At 31.2% G+C, this 20,745-nt stretch overlaps 1 protein-coding gene across 1 annotated transcript; it reads right to left on the reverse strand.

Moving 5' to 3' along the window:
• Positions 1 to 2,334: 2,334 nt before the first annotated feature.
• LOC126670079 (uncharacterized) lies at positions 2,335 to 10,039 on the reverse strand. Its single transcript, XM_050363738.2, has 4 exons — positions 9,729 to 10,039; positions 9,180 to 9,344; positions 8,531 to 9,012; positions 2,335 to 3,024 (listed from the first exon to the last, which is right to left on the reverse strand). The coding sequence occupies exons 1-4, from the start codon at positions 10,015 to 10,017 to the stop codon at positions 2,653 to 2,655; spliced, it is 1,308 nt and encodes a 435-aa protein (XP_050219695.1). The 5' UTR covers positions 10,018 to 10,039; the 3' UTR covers positions 2,335 to 2,652.
• Between the last annotated feature and the right edge of the window lie 10,706 nt (positions 10,040 to 20,745).

Raw genomic sequence — 20,745 nt, forward strand, 5'->3', positions numbered from 1 at the left:
TATAATATTGATATGATAACGTTAATGATATAGATATGCTAACGTAGTGATACCGAAATGATAATCAAGCACTTTTCTTAATAAAAAATCGTTTTTCGCTGCAGTGTTATGATAATGATATGATAACGTCATAGTGATAACGATATGATAATCAGACGCTGTTTTCTGCAAAAAAAATCGTTATTTCTGCAGAAAATTATTTTTTTTATCATAAAATTGTTATTTATGCAGATTTTTTAGATCTAAAACCGAAAAAATTGAAGAGCAGTTTTTTCAGATCTGAGCGTTAAAATAACTCGTAATAATCACCACGAGTTAATAAAAAAAATTGCTAAAATTTAATATAGAAGAGCAGCGGATTGGCGGCGAAACGACGGCAGATCGGTGAAGGATTGGAGAACGACGAAAAAAAAAGATAAAGAAAAAAAAGAGAAAAAAAAAAGAAGAAAAAGAAAAGAAGAAGAAGAAGAAGAAGAAGAAGAAGAAGAAGAAGAGCAGTAACTGCTATGAGAGTATAAAAATGAGTTATAAAAGAGAGGGAGTAAAAACATAAATAAACCAGGTAGTTATATTAAAAAAAGCCACGTCAGAGTAAAAACAGAAATAAAATAAAAACGGGAAGTATTTTCCATATCTTTTTTTTGGTGAGGTAATCTTTACAATTATTTTCAAAAATGGAGTGTTTTCCCTAATTTTCTCTAAAACTAGTCTAGGGCTAGGACTTGTAAATGGGCCTAAATTGTGAGCTTGTGGAACGCCATTAATGGAAACAAGAACAAAGCAATGATGCAAAAATAATCTCATGATCACAGATCATCTTCCCTACTCAGTCTCCCTCTATGCCTAATTTCTCATTATCTTCAATAGCCATGGCCTATATACTCGAGCAATTTTGTCCCCTACATATTTGAACTCTTGTTTACTGCCAAGTTCACTTAAATATGACTTTCTGCAATTATTTGAACAAAATGAATAATTGACATGAGATGATGTGATACCAAAAGAATTAAAATACAGTGTGCTCCTCCTACCATTTAGAGTCTCCCCTCTGAGTGTTTAAGCGCCACGTCATTTTTACAAGTAGTCAATGAGCATTTGTGATCGAATCTTTTAATTATTACTTATTTTTATTCAATTTTTCAAATGGTTAACGTATTACTGGTTTGTTGCACGAATGACGCGGTGCAACGATTGTGTTGTATAATTTTCCGTCGGCTTATTTATGGAAGAGAGGGCTATGTTATACTAACCATTGAATAAAAAACCAAAACTAACCAGACCAGGCATATATGCCGATTGAATCGAAAACCAACCGGTAAAAATACACAAAACCCAAAAATCCAATTGAACCGCGAGAATTAGTGACTGAAAAATATATCAATAAAAACTCAAAATTCATAGCTAATTCTCTAACTTTTTAATTTTTTTTATAATTTCACTCAACAAGAAACCAATGGAACACGGATACTAACACAAGCCTTCCTGATAGCAACATATGTAGCACAAAAATAAAAACTGTTCTTTTTTGAAAATACTTTATAATGCATATAATCAATTCAACTAGAAATTCAAATTGTTAGATGAAACTCTAACAATAGTACTATCTTTAAAGACGGCTCTTGAAAGAATACATATCGTAAAAAAGTGTTCATGTACGGTTCGTGTTCAGCTCATACTCGTTCATTTAGTTGCTAAACGAGCTCGCAAACGCTCGTTTAGTTGCTAAACGAGTGAAGGCAAAATATTTAACATTTGCTCTTTTTATATCAAAACTACATAGTTTTAATCGAATATTTTATATTTGAATAACTACAAGTTAGTTCGAGAACTCTTAATTGATCATTTTTACGACTCGGTTCGTGAACTCTTTATCGAGCTCATAAATGAGCCAGTTCACAAACTCTAATTAAGCTTACATATGAGATTGTTCACGGACAATTAAATAAGCTAAAATACAAATTGTTTGTGAATATAAACAAGTCGAACAACACTATATTCATATTTGTCTCATTTAAATAAACTAAAACAAAATCAAGTCTTAGCTTGATTCATTTAAGATACAAACAAACACGAAAACGCCGATCAGCTCCTACATAATTGATCAAATGTCAAGGATACCATAGAGATTGATACATGTCGGATAAGCAATTCACCTTAAAGCTCCAACTGTTAGGCGAGACTTTAATAATAATATTATCTCTAATAAAACATAGAGTTTCAAAATTTAAAAAAATGTTTCAAGAAATGAAAATGAAATGCCAAAGCATACAAATGTAGGAATTTTTGTGCAACAGACAAACATAGAACAGGTTAGACAAGAAGCAAAACAATGACTAAGAGAGCAAACCTGGGTATAAAATTGCTAGTGATTTACAGTACAACCTAGAAAATTATCAATAGAAAAGGGAAAATCAGACAACTAAACTCGCAACTTAGTCAAGAACAAATAACTGCTACTGATACAGGCTAGGCACTAAAAGAATCATCTAACAAGTTACGACCCTTAGCGACATTTTTCGCTCATTCATCACTATACCGCTCAATAGCATAAAGTAACAAGCTTGCTTTCAAAAAATTTGCTTCTAAAATTTGCTCGTCTGTCTATTACTTCTAAGTTCTAACAACCAGCAGTTGTGGTACAATATAAAGCCCTTATTCATAAAGGGAAACCTCACCATTCCAACTACATGCAGCAACCACATTAGGCATTATTGGGTGGAAAGCAACATCTACACATGCCTGTTCAAATGCCTTGATTTTCCTTATAAAATTGGATGATCTATAGTTAAAAAAATATATGGAACCGTCGGAGGAGCCAGACACAAGAGTCTGGCCATCTAAGCTGAAGTTGCACTTGACGGGAAACCCAGATACTCCATGGCCTTCATACCTCTTATAATTGTCTAACTTGAATGGGGAACTTGAAGAAAAGATTGCAATATAATTTCCATTTGACTGTGCGACGAAATATGGATCAAATGGATGGCTCCTTATACAGGGACACGTAAATGCTTCCACGTAAACCTGACAGAGTGAATACAGACATTATTTCTGTTATAAACATTGAATAGTTATGTTATGCCTGATGATTATTAATTGATTGCTAGCCTCTAAATTCCCATTCTAAAAAAGTAGTTAAAGCAAGTTTCAAGAACTCGGTTAATTATGTTTTCTGTCTCTGCTCTAAGTAGCTCAATAACATAGTTGCAAAATATATCCCATTACTCAGAAATGCTACCAAAACCCCTCGTAGATACAAAGTTAATGACAGGCTGGTAAAAGTTTTTTCCTTTGTCTGTTTCCTACATTACAAGCTGCTGAATTAGCTTGATTAATGGTTGAATCGTATACCATGAAAAGCTGAATCCAAACTACTCAACATGCTATTAATCATCAGGACTATCATCATTGACATGACCTAGGAGCAGTAGGTTCATTGTCTCAGTTTCTATGTAAATTTTAAGTATTATCACATGTTGTCGAATGGCCCACAGGCAAATGTCTCAAGACATTGTATTTCACATGATCGGACAGATAAAGCTATAATTCGAGAAAGAGAGGAAAAAATAGACAGAACAAGATAGAAGCCAGTTCTATGTAGGAATATAAATTGATGCATTGTCATTACCAGTCTACAAAATTAAACTCAGCCGAAAGGAAAGAGGAAAAGGAAAAAAAAAGGAAGCGTCTTTCACCAAAAAGCATATTTAAAGCATTCATAAGTTAACATCATAAACTTAGTAAAACAATTAATGCCATCAATAGAATAAGATCAACTAGATTTTACCATTCAGGAAAAGGAGAAAATATGATAAGGCAATAATCAAAAAGACATTTATAGTGGTTTGTCAACTAGAAAAGTTGACTGATGGTCCTCTTCTCCATATTCTAAATAAGTAAATAGAAAATGCATGCATCTAGCTCTGAAAAGATAATACATAACTGTCTACCTGTGTATTGGGAAAAGCTTCCTGAACAGAACACTGACCATCAAACATGCTTTCATCCAAAATAAAATAGTTCATCAAAGTATAAAATCCAAACTATTTTTTAAACCTTAACCTTTGCATTCTTTATCAATTACGACTAATCCTTTTAATTTTTACAATTAATCCAATCTGAAAGTTTTTTTAAAAAATTGTGACCAAAAATTTTGAGTTTCATTTTCTAGATTCAAACTTCTGTGTTCTTTATCAATTACGATTAACTATTAAAAAATTCCTAACTTCGAGTTGATATGAACGTTTGGTTGCAATTGATAACAAACGCAAAGGTTTAGATTTTAAAAATTAAATTTAAAATTTTGGTTATAATTGCAAAAAAAAATCAAACTGGACATAATTACAAAATTAAGAGGTTCGGTCGTAATTAATAAAAAAAATACAAAGGTTTGGATTTAAAAAAGGGCTAATGTCATAAAAATTCATCAATTTTACACATTTTCTCAATTTAATTATCACTTTGAAAAAGTGTCATACTTGCACACCAATTTTTTTTTTTCAAAATTCATACACGGAGTCATAATTTGCTGAGGTGGCAGCCGAAAAATGACCACCTCAGCAAATTACACCAAAGAATGGATGTCACTTCAGCAAATTAGGACTCCGTGTATGGATTTGGGAAAAAATGAAAGTTGGTCTCCAAAATAAAGCATTGTATTCTATTAGTCCTCCAATTCCTAAATGCAAAATTTATTCTTAAACTTCTCCAAATTAAAGACTAAGTCTCCTATCAGTAACTATTTCATGCATGAATACATTTTCATGACAAAGGAAAATTCATAAATAACATACTTTTTGAAGTGCTTCCAACTTTCAAACTGCTCTATTCAAACTATTTCATGCAGGAATACTTTTTGAAGTGCTTCCAACGTTCAGCTGAAAGGGTTTAATTTCCGTACAAACCACACACTAGTTTGATGGAGTTCCTCACTGATTGCTAATGGACCAAGAGTTGAATTTGAAACGGTTTAGAAAAATGTTGTACATTACATTGTCTGTGTTATATTTTTAAATAACAATTCAGCTTGCAAATAAATATTTCCTAATCTTATGAATATGGTGCAGCAACTCTATAAAAGTACTATCAGCCTCTCTTGGGTTGAGGAACCTTATATGCTAATTACTTATGTAACAGCTAAGACATTAGTTTCATAAATAGAGACCTATGATTTTCAAGTCTACCAAATTCCATTTGATGATGCCGTACTTCTAGCCTAATCAACATTTCTCAAGGGGAAGCAGGCAGAGCCTGACAAAATGATAATTGGGGCATGGTCCTCTTAATTAACGCAAAGAACTGAAATTAAGTGTCGCGTAGAAGATGTGGGCTTGTGACTAATGTTGGACCAATGTGTCTCTATATCCCTAATTTTGATATTGGTAAATTAATGTGTTTAATGTTTCTAAGTTAAATATGTAGAAAATTAAATATTTGGTGAAAATACAAAGTTAACAATCGTCTAGTATTTCTGATGATCGTCAGTTTGGACAGCTCCTATTGGTCCAAATTATAAAATTAATCATGTTAGAGTTCTTATTTTTTTCATTAAATACTCAGAAAACAATTGACGTGAGTGACAACAGTTGATATCCAACGGTCAAAAATTCTGCTTGAATTTTAGGCAGGTGATGATTGTTGAAAATACTAACATTCATGGTGTTATTCGTTGCAAAAACGCAAACCTTTCACTTTTCTCTCCAAAAATTCATCCAAATCTTCACTTTTAACCGATTAATTCTCAATTAAAAGCCATCAAACCTTATTAAATCCATCAAAAACCTTTTCAACCATCCTATTTTCTCAAAATTTTATCAATTTTAGAGATTTCAATCCTAAACCCTAAGTTTTAAAAGATTTTGAATTCCTTCAAATTTCTCTAATTTCTTGCATCATATGACTAATGACTTCAAGGAATCCTTGAAAGCAAAAGACAACGGTGAGGACCATTCCAAACGCTTCACGAACCTTGGCATCAAACGTTCATGACGCCAACTCTAGGGTAAGACTCATTTCCTTGAAAAACATGAGTTTACTAATTCTAAAGTTCACTTACCTAGTGCTATGTAGCCTCTAGAAGCTAGGGAGGTTGTTGATGGTTGGTTGGCAAACCTCAATTGGTAAAAAAAAATGGATTTTGAGAATGTGATAAAAATTTGTCCCTTGAATTTCTTTCAACTTTAAATGTTACAAAACATCGTATTATTAAGGCTTCTTATTACTCTTTGTCGTTTTGTTTGAAAAATATCTCTTATACTATAACCAAAGAGGAATTTGATGAATTGTTCGGTTTCTCGTTCAAAGGCTACGCCTCAATTCCTAGAGTGTTTAATGTCAAAAGTTTTTTTTCGTGATTTTAGTTTAGGTCGTATTCATTGAAGAGTGCAGCTAAACTTTGCTCTCTACCTATATGGTATTTTCATCGTATTGGCAAGTTTAACGAAAAACTTTGACAGCTTGATTTATTTTTTATGTGTTGTGAAAAGAAAGAACAATTATCCGGCTTAATACGGGTTTTTCATGCCAGTAGGCTTTTGACGCTTGTGGAGGATCCTTCGGGTGCAATCAATGTTGCTCGTTTTATCATCCATATTGCAGTTCATGTCAGGTCACTAGCCCCTCGGGATTTTCCTCCTTAGACACCAATTTTTTAAGTCGAGATCATGCTATCAAGCTCGATCCTCATACCAAAACCTAAGTCTATTTTCATGACGGCAACCTTCGTTCTCGTGAGCTTCACGAGAGCGAACTCTGTGACTCCGTCCTTTGTCCCTCCATCTTCTTCACACCCTTTGAGGCGTCCACCGCTAAAACTCCTCCTTCTCGAAATGACATTAAATTCAATCTACTCGAGTCTCCAATCCTTGAGGTCATCGATTGAATCTAATTTTCATTAGTATATTCACGTATTGAGTCCTTGGGTCTAGTGTCATCTCTATGGAGTCACTTAACACTCTGATTTCTCTCAATTTGATGTTTGCTTTGACACTCTTGAGCAAGATATGTGTGCTCTTCATCTTCAACATGAGATTTATTCTTCTTCTGACGCTATTATGAACACTAATGTTCCGCGCATGGATGATCCGTGGCGATTCCTTTTTGTTTCTCATTGCTCATGTTTTACATTTACTTTCATATAATGTTTTGGGCATTTTGGACATATGGTGGTTATTTTATGTTATTTTGCTTTTATTTTTGGATATTGGCATTTGTGTTGCCACATTTGGTTGTTTCTAGTTAATTTTAAGATATTTGGTATTGTGTTTGCAATTTGATGTTTTGTGTTATTATTGACTTGGCTTTTTCTAGTTGTTTTCTATTTTTGGCAATTTGTGGATGTTAGGTTTTAAGCCATTTGACCTTTTATTAATACGATTGATTATGCGCTTTGCCATTTTTTCAATATTGTTCAATTATATGGATGTTTCTTGGATTAAATGTTAACTCTTATTTTTAAACTTTTTTCAATTGCCCTTTTTGTTTGTAGTCAAAAGGGAGAAACTCTAAAACATGCGTGTTAAAATATGTCTAAAATGAATTAAAATTCACTTCAAAACCTTCGCGTTTGTTGCTAAATTGAGGGGGAGTTTAACTCTCCATTTTTAATTTATTTTTACACTAATTGTTTGTCAATATCAAAAAGGGAAGAATGTTGGACCATTTATTTTTATATCCCTAATTCGATGTATACAAATATATAGCAAATTACTATGTTTAACGTTTCTAAGTTTTTTTTGATAGTAACGTTTCTAAGTTAAACGTATAGAAAATCAAATTTTTGGTGAAAATACAAAGTTGATTGTCCAATATTTTGACGATCGTTAATTTTGTCAAACTCACAAGGTTCAAAAGCAAGTCAAAGAGCTTCCTTCTAAGTACCTCCATGGTCGTTGGAAGTCAATGATTGTTACTCAAAACTCAACGATCGTCAACTGTATTCTAAGAAGCATTTAATGATGAAGTAGAAGAGCTCCATCAAGACTAATTTAATTCATCTAATTTAAAATAAGCAAGAGAGATTTGAAATGAACTTAGTGTTAAAATGTAACTTTAAACTATATATTAATGCAGAAAGTGAACAGTAAAAGATGCTTCAAACGGGAATTCAGAAAATAACAGCAGTACAGCTTAATTATTCAATTACTGCAAACATTTTCTTTTCGTATGCGATTGTATTTGTAGAAGTCAACTACTCTATCACCACTACTACATAGGAGGAGTAACAAACAGGAATCCATTTCAGGTATAGACAATTAGATAAGACTAAACAAAACAAAAGGAGGAACAAAAAACCATAGGATTGGGAACCTACATAAGATTAAATGATGCATATCGAAGCGTAAATTTTATTACTAATTATTTAAAGAAGAAAACTAAGAGAAAAGTCAGCATATGTAATTATTAACCAATTTTTGATAACGTCCCAACGATATTGACAAACACACACATCACTAGGCATACAACGTGACAGGAAACTATGTTGGAAACTCTAAAACATGCAATTGAGTAAATGGGGGAAAGGGTATCTTACCTGGTTGGACAGGGGAATCTGTCGGGAGATATCCCAAACCATAATAGAATTTTCACTAACATTAACTCCACTGACATCACTAGATGAGATGAAGCTCTTGCCATTATTGGTAAACTCAAGGTCAAGTATTGGGCCTAGACCTCGAATATATTCATGGACCACCTTTCTGGTTCTAATATCCCAAAATCTGATGCGCCCCTTCGATCCCCCAGAAAGGAAGAGATTGGAGTTGTCTGGATGGAACTTGACAACCCCAACAACCTGATCCTCTTTGAAAACTTCAGTCTCTATTCCCTTTTCAACATCAATCAGTCTTGATGCACAGTCATATCCGCAGGAAAGCACAGAAAATCCTTGTTGCGACCATTTCACATCTTTCACAGCTGCATTGTGAAATCGCAATATTCGTGCCAGTTTCTGATTGCTCCACACATTCCATATACAGATGGTCTGATCCATCCCAGCAGAGGCAAGAAGATGAGCTGCAGACAAACTATAATGAACATATGAATAAGACCAATGCATTATATAGTAATGACTCTATGAATCAACACTAAAATGACCAAATTCAACTCGAACTTAACTAAAGCAAGATAAAAATTTAAAAAACAAGATTAAGGGGATTTAAATGTCAAGAAACAGACCATACCATGACTTTGCGACCAGCTGAGAGCATTGACAGCTTTTGTATGGCTATGCAGGGATGTAAACAGCCTTTCAGATATTTGACTTAGCTGTGGACTGTGACCCTTTTCTCGTCTCAAGGACGACAAAATGTCACGGGGAAGATCTGAATTTGTAATACTAGCCAAAACTGCAACAAAATTAAGGCCAGGATCGTCTTTTTAAAGTGCTAAAAAATGTAAAACATTAAACTTAATACAACTATGAAAGTCTGTCATAAGTAATTTGTTTCTTAATAAGAAATTAAACGCGTACTGAAAAAAAAAATCCTGGATCCGCCACTGTTCTAAGTAAACATTACAACTTTTCATATACTGATAAAACTCCTTTTAATCACTCAAATATCAAACCCAAAAACTCAATTAAAAATATCAAATTTTCTTGCACCTAACATAATCCAAACCCTAAATCAATACTTGAAAATTTGCTTCATTAATTTGTAATGCTTTAGCAACCAGTAAAAAGCTCTTAAAAGCTAAGTCAGACAAAATAAAACAAATTAAAGTAGCTTTACCAGATGAATTGGAAATAGAGGGGTTCGGGTTAGACTCCAAGGCTGCAGCACCGTCGGGTTGACCCATGAGAGCTCGTTCTCGCTTGGATATGTATCTCCCAGCAATCGGAGCTTCATTTGGAGTATTTGGAGGCTTGTTGCTGTTAATTTTCAGTCGCTTAGACGAAGGAGGGTTGAATTCGGGTCTGTAGTTTGGTTTGGTTTGTGAGCCGGGTAGGGGGATGCGTCTGTTATCGGGTTCGAGTTCCTCATCGGAGGAATTAGAATATGCATTGCAGAGAAGATCCATTTCATGCAATTTTTCTTTTCTTCTAATTCTGCTGCTGATGTTAAAAGAAAAAGGAGTGTTAAGTATGGGTATGGATCTGTAGTTTTAGCCTGGCCCAATTGATTTTGGCCCAGCAATTGCTGGTTTTAGGAAAGTTATATGGGCTTTGTACACAATTACCTCTTTTAACCAATTCATTATCTTTTAGGCCTCTTTAGATAAATACCAAAAAAAGATAAAAATTTCTCAAGAATACTACCTCAAAGTTTTTTTTTTAAATACAATCTGTACTTTTTTTTTGCAAAAATGACTTTTGTTATTCTCAAAAATATTTTTTTTAATCTCAGGAATACGATTTTGGTTACCCAGCGGTATACTAACACCGTTGGTTAACCAACAAAAAAAATATTTCAAATTCAAACCTCCATTTTCATTAAACTAGTTGAAAATTTTATTACAAACCCCTCCGCCTTCATCACCGCAAAAGCAACCGTCAAATAAAACCTAAATTGTCTTTTTTAAAATCTAAAACTATCGATTAATCATTTGTTAACCAACATGGTACTAAAAAGAAGGTTATTAGTGTACCATTAGTACACCATTGGTTAACTAGCAACAAACATAAAATTCAACAACTGTTTGCTAACGACTTAATTAATGATATATTCAAAATAAAAATTACAGGTTACCTAACGGTTTACCCAATGTTAACCATTGTTTACCCAACACCCAAAATAGTATAATTCTCACAAGCATTTCTTCAAACACCTAGAGTGCAACATGTCGTGCAACACAAAAAAATCGAACAATAAACATAAAATTCAGCAACTATTTATTAACAATTTCATTAATGATATATTCAAAATAAAAATTGCAGGTTGCCTAATGGTTTACCCAATGTTAACCATTGGTTACTCAACACCCAAAGATATTACAATTCTCACAAGCATTTTTTCAAACACCTAGAGTGCAACATGTTGTGCAACACAAAAAAATCGAACCACCATTACATCAACACCATCGTTCAGAAAAAAAAAACAAAAAATGGATTAAACAACACACAAAATATTGATTCGATTTTAGATCTGCAACGGTAAACACAGCCACCACCACCACACCAGAAACTCTTTCTCTTCCGTCTTTTTTCCTTCGTCGAACTCACTCCGTTCAATAACATAGCGCCGTCTCCGCCTCCATAGCAACAACGCGCCAACTTCATCTCCATTGCATAACAACGACTGATTGAAAAATAGAAGAGAGCAGCAACTGATTTTGGATGGCGATGATGATCAATGCCGCTGCTGCTCCTCGATGATCCATGCCGCCGCTGCTCTTAGATTTTTGCGCCGATGAACAAACCCTTGCACAATCAGTATGATGAAGAAATAGACGGAGAAGAGAAAGGAAGATTTGTAGGGTTCGCTTTTGAAAATGATTGTAGTGGAGAAAAAGATTATAGAGATGAAATCTTATAGTTGTGAAATAATGAAAAGTTAAAAATCAAAAAAAGAAACAACAAAATGTAATTGTCTAAAAGCAAACTTAGTGTCGTAATTATCTAATTATTTTGGGTGATTACCGTTTTTTGTCTAATTAACTCTATCTTTTATACGCCACTCCTAATTCTTTGGCAATAGTACGCTTTTTGTTGAAATATCATTGCATTTCTGCGTCGTGTCTTACCAAATCAAGACTAGCTGCATATATGTTTCCATTTTATCATTATGCCTGTGTCTTTTACTTAGCATATTCTAGACACCTATTATCCAATTTTGGACACCAAAATTGAAATCAAAGATATGTTGTAAAAAATTAATATTTAATCCAATAAAATACATATTTAATTTTTTAATTAAGTTTTAAAGATAAGTGTCCGAACTTGAAATCAAAGATATGTTTAAAAATACTAATATTTAGACTAATTAATATTTGTTTATTAATTTATTTTAATTTTTAAAATTAAAATTAAGAAATCAAGTGTTTCACAATAGAAAAATATTTCATAGTAAATTATATAAATAATATTTTTATCTTATAGAGTGTCTTCATATAAGAAAAAAAATTTAAAAATAAATAACATATAAACATAAAAAAATAAGAAAATATTACGACTAATGTATAAATATTAAATATAAGTGTTTAATTAAAAAAATCAAAAAATCAAAATGATATATAAAAAACAAGTGCGTAAATTAAAAAAAGAAGAACAAATGTTAGAATATTAGTATAGAATTTTAATATAAAGAAATCAAAGATATTGAATTTAGTCCGATTTAGTCCAATTAAGAAAATTAATATTTTGATATGTCCAAAAAACTTTATTTTTTTCTAAACATATCTTTAATTGTTTTATATTATTCGGATGAAAAACGTACCAATGTTAATATGTTATAACAAAAATAAAAATAAAATCTAAATTATTTATTTTTGGTAAGCAAAAGATTGTTACTGTATTCAAACACTATAAAAATTAAATCACCAATTTAAAAATAATCAAAATAAAAGTAAAATACAACAAGCACAAAAAGAAATTAAAGAGTAATAACCAAGCTACCAATGAGTCACCCATGATTAACCATTAAGTTACTAATCAACCAAAAAGCAACCAATGAGCTACCAAAAAGTAACTAAAGAGCAACTAATAATCAGCCAAAAACCAACTGAAAGCAACATGAATGATAATAAAAAAAAATCTTATATACTAATGTAATTACTTGTAATTAGTTGATGGTTTATGTGTAATTAGCTCCTCGCTTGGTTGTTTGATAAAAAAATATATAAATTTTATCCATTTGAAATTTTTTATAAGGGCAATATTAATCAGGCAACAATTTATATAATTTAAAGGTATTAAAAATGAGTTCATCTTAATATCTATCATGTTAATAAATAATAGAATTAATTACATATAAAATCATAACCTTTACACCAAATTTCAAATATTACATAACCTTTAAAATGTGTCATCACAGACACCGCCTTTCGTTTCTTTTCAAAAAATAACATCGGCAATTTTTAATGATATTTTTGCTGACGTGGTATGACACGTGGCAGACCCATGGGATGTCCAAATCAGCGAAATTTTCACCGAAAATGTGCTCATGATGAAATTGAAAAGAAATAAAAGGCGGTGTCTATGATTGACACGTTTTAAAAGTCGTATTATTTTTGAAAACCTGGTGCAAATGTCATGATTTTGTATGTAATTATAAAAAAATAATAAAATAGATAACTAAAAATAAAAAATGAATAAATTATAAAAAAACAAGATTGAATAATAAAAAAATACCAACATATACCAAAGCATAAAGATATATTCAAAGATGAAAATGAAACTAATAAATAAATTTATGAATTTAATAAAAATAATAATTATGAATTAAAAGCATTTACAATAAAAAAATTAGTACAGAATAGAAGAAAAAAAAATGAAAATATTGCTTTTATAATATTAAGATGAACGGGACAAAACATATGCAGTGGCTTTATGATATAATAAGATATATTGTACATAGCAATTAGTACAATTAAAGAAATTTAAGGCCACATACATCGTTAGATGTCAACAATCTAAGGGCCCAAATGTTTTCTAAAGCTAACTAAATTTGTGTTATAAAAAAGACGTAAAAATAAAAAGGATAAATACAAAAAAGACCACGCTTGACAATTGTATCTTTCGGTAAGTGAATTTGCAAACTTTAAAGAAAATGATGTACACTATGTAATTTCCTCAAGTTATATTGAAAAATTACAAAACAAATTCCAAAAAACGGAAAAAAAATACAAAAATTATGTACTTATCAAAAAGTTTACATTTAATACTTAAAAAGTTTATAAAAATACGAAACAAATTTTTACACGTTCTGTATCAGAGATGAATTGAAATGCATCAAAAATGTATTAAAAATATATTTTTATGGTAGAAAAAATACATAAATTATGTAAAAAAAAATTAATTTTTAGATGAAATTGAACTTTTTTACTAAATATGTATTTTTATAAATTAAGTAAATTTCAAGACAGTTTTGTGCAAGTGAGTGTTGGCCCGGATAGCAACACTGCACTATGCATCTTCAGAGGGCGTGGGTTCGACCCACCTCTCTGCCAGCAAGTGGGTTGAAAGTGAATTTCTAAAAAGGGCTTTTTATAATTATACTTGTTTTTGTTTAACTGTTTGCAAACATAGGCTGTATGAAAAAGAAGGATAAGATTACGCTTTTTTTCTTATGTTCTTTCCATTTATACGTCTTTTCAATATATGGTAATTAGCACGTGAACTATCTGGACTGATCGGAACAACATAGTGTCCGAAAATAAAAGATTGTCTCCCACGCTTCTAATTAGCCATATCCAGTCCATGCTCATTTGTTCTTCTTTATCCCCCACCACGACTGTAATAGGTCTGAGACAATTGCAAATTTGACCTAGCGAACTCCTCCTCCTTTCTAGTTCAAGCTCAATACTGAAGACACTGTTTCAGATGCACAGAATTTATCAGTAGTAGAAGCCGTGTGTAGGGACGCAACCGGCTCAGTTATCTGAAGTGGGGTTTCCATTTTGCATGGAGTAGTGGACGTGAAAACTACTGAAGCTATGACAGTCTTATTTGGTTTGTAAATGGTTTAGGGATTACTTCTTTACCAATAAAGTTCTGTTTCCATTTAATAAATATGTTGATTTTATTATTTGATCAATAAAGTGCAATTTTTCCTTTAAAAAGATAGTGTTCTAGCAAAACATAACTAAAATATTACTTAGATCATTGGAATCCCTCCTATGATAGGGATTTTAGACCTACACTCATATGTAGATTAATGTTTGGTAGAATAGAGCCGATGGGGCTTCGTTCTTTTTAAAAATAATTTCAACAACAGTTTTTTTTTAAATCGATCAAATTATACTAATGAAACCATGAAAGTATATTAAAACCAATTTAAAGTGTACTAATCAACTATGAAACTAAATTGAAATCTACTGAAATGGAAATAAAGTACATTAAACTACCATAAAACAATATTAAAATTAATAATAAGTATTATTTTATAAAATTAAACTAGTGTCTATTGTAAGAAATAATATTATAAATAATAATTGAGTATCAATTAAAGGTGGATAGATTTGATATGAAGATACAAAATTCACGGATTAATACAAAAATTGAGTAATTATGATAAATTTGACAAACTAAAATCGATTGATAAAAAGGTTAAATATTTTATTTATCAAAATTCAATATATTTCATTCTATTTTTGTCTTATTTCTTGGTAATGATTATGAGGTGTACTGAATGGTTTCTAACTATGAAACGACACATTTAAACTTTTCACATTCAAAGTAATCACTACTCTAATCGGGTAGGTCTTTTTCAGGAGGTAAAACTCTGACCCTAAATTTTAAACAGTTGCATACATGAACACAGTTGGAACCCGTGACCTTCTTTAAGTTAGGAGAGCGTCTTACCAACTCATCTGCACCTTGGAATATTTGTTCTTATTGATATAGGGCATTACTATATACTACCTCTATTTACTAGGTCCTGCCCCTCTAAATTACCTCCTTGTCCTTTAATCAAACATAACAAAAAAATTTCTCAACCTTATTTCATTCCAAAATTGTAATGGTTGATTACGATTTCAATTCGTTAAAAAACAAATATCAAAATTTCGAAAAAAATTCCGACGTAATTTTTCAATTTTTTTCAAACTTTATTTTGGGACGTCCCACCATATGGTCACAAAACGTCTCACCATATGGTGAGATAACTGCACAAAACATCTCACCATATGGTGAGACAACTGCACAAAACATCCCATGGTGGGACGCAATCTGAGGACGTTTCTAATAAAAAAAAATTAAAAAAAAAATATCAGGGTATGTCGTCTTTTTTTTGGTTAAATTCTGGCATTTTTATTTGAAAATTTTGTTATCCGTTTTTCGTGTTTGAATTTGAGTCGAGAGAATTTGAATATAAATTTTAGAATTAGGAAAATATAAAAGGATATTTAGATAAAAAAGGATGGTACCTCATAATTTAAGGGCAGCAAATAATAGTCAACATAAAGGGTAAAATGAATAGAAAGTAGGGTTGGACCTAGAAAAACAAAACCAAATGACTAAAAAGACCTGATCTTTCATGAAAATTTATAATTTTGTTTTTAGTTATTTGGCCGAAAGACAATGATAACAATTAGAAAAAGAGGTCCATCCGAGCCCTCCTTCTTCTTCTCCATATCTTCATCATTAGTCATTTATAAACTAATAGTAATATATCTTTTTCTCTCACCGACCTACGTCCTACACTCTTCATTTTTCTACTTGAAAAATAGGAATAATATATTATTATTTATTTCATTATTTTGTCGATTACGTTTGTGATGCAAACATGAGATCATGCTATACACTTGTTGTAATACCCTTGGTTAATATTTATCCCATGAACATTGTGTATATTGCTAAATCATTATCATATTATAGTAGTTAATCAATTATCATTTTATGCTTTTCTTTAGCCTTTATTTTATTAGAACAAGCCATTTAATTTACAGTAAATTAATCAAAGCATTAAGCTGATGAACAATTTTCAAGATTAATGATTGTACCACTAATTTATGAATATGTTGTTATATGTGAATTATTGGCACTATTTAAAATAATATTTTTGTACAGGAACAAAATGGACCCGACTGAATCATGTACTGATTAGATTAATTAAATCTAGCAGGACTTAAATTGGTGCAACATAATTTAAAGTAAAATATATATATGGTGGGTCATGTTATGCTTACGTGGCAAACCGTAATTACAAAACGGGATATAACTTATGATCTTTTTGTAATTTACGATAAATTCAGTGATATTTTCTTAACAAAATTGATTGAATCTGCTGAAATGACCTCTCGTTGTAATAAAAGATATATGTCTGTGACTTTTTTTTTATAATAAATAAAGAGTTGATTTCATACAAAATCACCACCTTTACACGTTTTTTCATTCTAATCACGTCCTTTAAAAAGTGTCAAATGAAATCACCATCTTCAATTTTTTTGCCAAATCTATAACCAATGAGAAAATCAGATATTTGTTTTCTCCTAAATAAATATCATAATCTGATTGATGGTCTAATTAACACAAAAAGATACATTCATCTTACTCTTTTTTTGTTAATTCTGGTTGTCGAGTCTACAAAGATACACAGAATTTTCACATTCGTGGTAGATTTGCTAAAAATGAAAGGTTGTGATTTTATTTGACATTTTTAGGAAAAAATAAAAAAACGTGTAAAATTGGTTAATTTATATGCAATTAACCTAAAATAAAATATAATAATCTTTCTATAAATATCGGTAACTCTAGTGGTCCAAGATGTTTAATATCCACAATTAGAAAGAGTTTTTGGATTTTTATTTTTTTAGGCATTTTTTAGTTTTCTTTATTGTTGTTTAGTAAGCTATTTATTCTCAATTAGGAATCAAACTTTGTAGAAAAAGCAAAATGGTACCTAAAAAAGGAGATTTATTTTCTAAATACTAATAACAGGAGTGACAAGAATATAACTTTCTAAAATAAAGGAAAAATAAAGAAAAGAAACTCATATTTAAAGACATAAAGGAAAATAAAAGAACCTAATATAACTCATTATCTTCTCATGGCCTCAAATGATAATACCAAAAGATAGATTTTAAAAAAATGGCTAATCTTTTATAATACGAAACTTTTACGTACTTTATCAGTTATAACTAAATCTTCAAAAATCATCAGGATTAGCCCATTTTAAAATATTTAGAACTTTTTCTAGCCATTTAGGCTAATTCTACATGTAATAATTTAGCGTTAAATTCACATGACCATTTATAGTATTAAAAATTTAATACGACCCTTTACATCGAAAGTCAAAATCATAGAATATTTAAATGATTGTTATTAGATAAATTACCCGACAAATTGTTTTTCTAGCTACTTTTTTTTAAAATCACTTTACTAAGTTTTTAACTATATATAATTTTTTTTTCAATAGTTTACTATTGAAATATAATATTATTTTTTTACTAGATATTCTTTTATATTTAAAATTTTAATAAACATTTATTATATTAGCTAATGAAGTCTATTTATATTATAGATATTTTATAATAAAGTGAAACTTTGATTTTATTTTTTGGTATGCTAAGGGTAGGTAATGTATTTAGAATGAAAGAGTTGTAAGTAAGTTAAATTGAAGTTCTAGGTAGAATTTGAGTTGTTAAGTTGTTATAATAGTTTATTGTATAAGAAAAGTAAAAAAGCATAAGAGGACAAACAAAGACAAGAAATACAAATTCAACCCATGTCAACATTATAAAAATATATATTAAGAAAATTAGTGAGGTGTGGTGGCCAAGAGAATGTTTGATGAAAGAGGGTCAAGATCCATGTCAACCCCACCAGCAGAGGATGAAGAAGAAGAAGTTATGACCATTTTAGTGGACAGGACATAAGCCCACTTACTCAATTTGTTTATTTACTTGTAATAATAATATCATCATCTTGTTGAACATTATAAAGTGTTTCTTATGGTGGAAATTTTTGTTTTTCTAAACCCTAAAATTCAAACAAGTCAATGATAAAGAGACATTGTCATATGTTTTAATTTTTTTTATGTTTCATTGGAAGATGTAGTATAGATGCTACATAACTTCAATAATTTGTCACTTTGATTTTTATACTTTCTTATGTTAAACATCTATTTATTCCTTCTTTTCATTAGGTTCTCTTTTTCATTCTTTTTTGGCTATTTAAATGAGAAAATTTAATTGACATGGTCTTAATTTTGTTGTAATTTCCATTTTCTAATCTTTATTTCCTATTCATTATCATCGGGTAATTGGTATTTTGTGGGTTAATAATCACCTATAGATTTTAATTTTAAGATCTAAACTCTTTAAATTTTAAAAATGGTTTGTAAACCTTTTAAGTTTAATGTCGGTGCTCGCTAAACTCCTTATGCTAAAAAAAGGACTAAAATGCCCTTAAAAATCTAAAACAAAAAAATATAACCTAAAACAAACCAATCAAATTCAATAAAACCAAACCCAACCAAAAACAATTGACCCAATCACCCAACCAACCTCAAATCGGACCCACCCACTCGCCGACCCAAAAACCACCGTCACTTCCGGTATGTCTGAACGAGTATGTGCAGATCAGCTCCTGCTCGCCTGAACGAGGAGGAACAGATTTGCTCCTTCTCTAAACATCCTTCTCCGAGAAGGAGTAGCGGCTTCTTGTTTAGGCAAGGAGGAGCAAATGTCATAAAATATGGTAAACAACGGTGGCAACGAGGGTGAATAAGGCATTTCCTAAGGGTAGGGGTTTTGTAACTCCACATACAAAAGCTAAGTTGCTTCCCACACGAGTGGAAAAGGGGGCAGAAAAGGCTTTTGCGGGAAGCTTTTGTCAAAGGTGCCTTAACCCTCGCTCGGTTAGCCCAACCTCCATATTCCTTGATGGGGGGTTAGGTTATCGTATTATAGGCTTCAGGTCTTCCATATCGAGTAGCTTAGGAGAAAGAAAGAACCACCGTGAGAAAGGATAGCCCCTTTTCTTTCCCACTGACGACACCAAGTGATGACTCACAAAGTATTAAAGATGATTTGAGTCTAAAGAGTCTACCAAAGCTCACTTAAAATACACGAAAACACCATGAGAAGGACGCCGAAAGTGGATTTTAAGATGCCACTTTGATGGTCAAGTCAGTATGAATGTAAAGAAGAAAACGAAAGAGAAAGATAGACTAAAAGTTTGAAAAAGAAGTATTAACCTTAAACTTTACCTACTTTGGAGTACTTATAGAGAATGATGATCTAGCGTAGTATGTTATGAATAGGGTGACGTGACAAAGTTTGTTACAATTTGTGACGACGTGGTAGATTCTATTTTTTTCTACGAGATAAGCGGGGGTATATTCTGTGAGACATCCCCTTGCCAGACGTTCAACTGTTAGAAAATTTCTGGAGGATTCATTAGTGAATTTTCATATATTCAGTGTCGAGACCAAGTATTTTAAATTGATGTCATTTATTTTTGAAGGTTTTATCTCTTGGTAAGAGTTATCTCGGTTATATCCGGCTTCATAGATGTTGGACTATTACGAGTATTTGGGGCCAAGGTAAGTTGCTGTAGGTCTTTGGTTTTAGTTAAGGAAGGGGGGGTTTCGAGTTTGCTCCATGGGTCTCGGTTTCGGGTCTTGGGTATGGACTGATTTAATTAATTACATTTTGAAAAGAAAATATAAGAAACCAATATATCAATATTTTTTAATTTCTAAGATTTATTTTTTCATTCAAACTGTGCAACATTTTTAGCTGGGATAATTCACAAGTCAACTAATTAAGTTTTATTTAGGATGATTTTTTTATATATATTTGGAAGGACAACTTTTATCCCTATAGGCAAACTATAAAACTCCGGATATCTATTTCGTTAAAATATCATATAACTTTTCCAATGGATATAATTTCCTATTACACATATTATTTGTCTAAAAATGTCTTATACTATCAAACTAATACTATTACAGGTAAAAATATATGTTAGTGAAGATATCTTTACATCCTCTAAATAAAATGCAATTATGCCATCTTCTATTGTTAGGATAATATCATTATTGATCATACAACTGCTACACCTAGCGTCTCTATCTTCACCATTCTAATCTCTAATCAACGTTCTTGTGTTAATTTATTCTTTATAATATTACCATCAACATAATG

Source organism: Mercurialis annua, linkage group LG2, assembly GCF_937616625.2.
Source record: "Mercurialis annua linkage group LG2, ddMerAnnu1.2, whole genome shotgun sequence".
In the NCBI taxonomy this organism is placed as follows: Eukaryota; Viridiplantae; Streptophyta; class Magnoliopsida; order Malpighiales; family Euphorbiaceae; genus Mercurialis; species Mercurialis annua.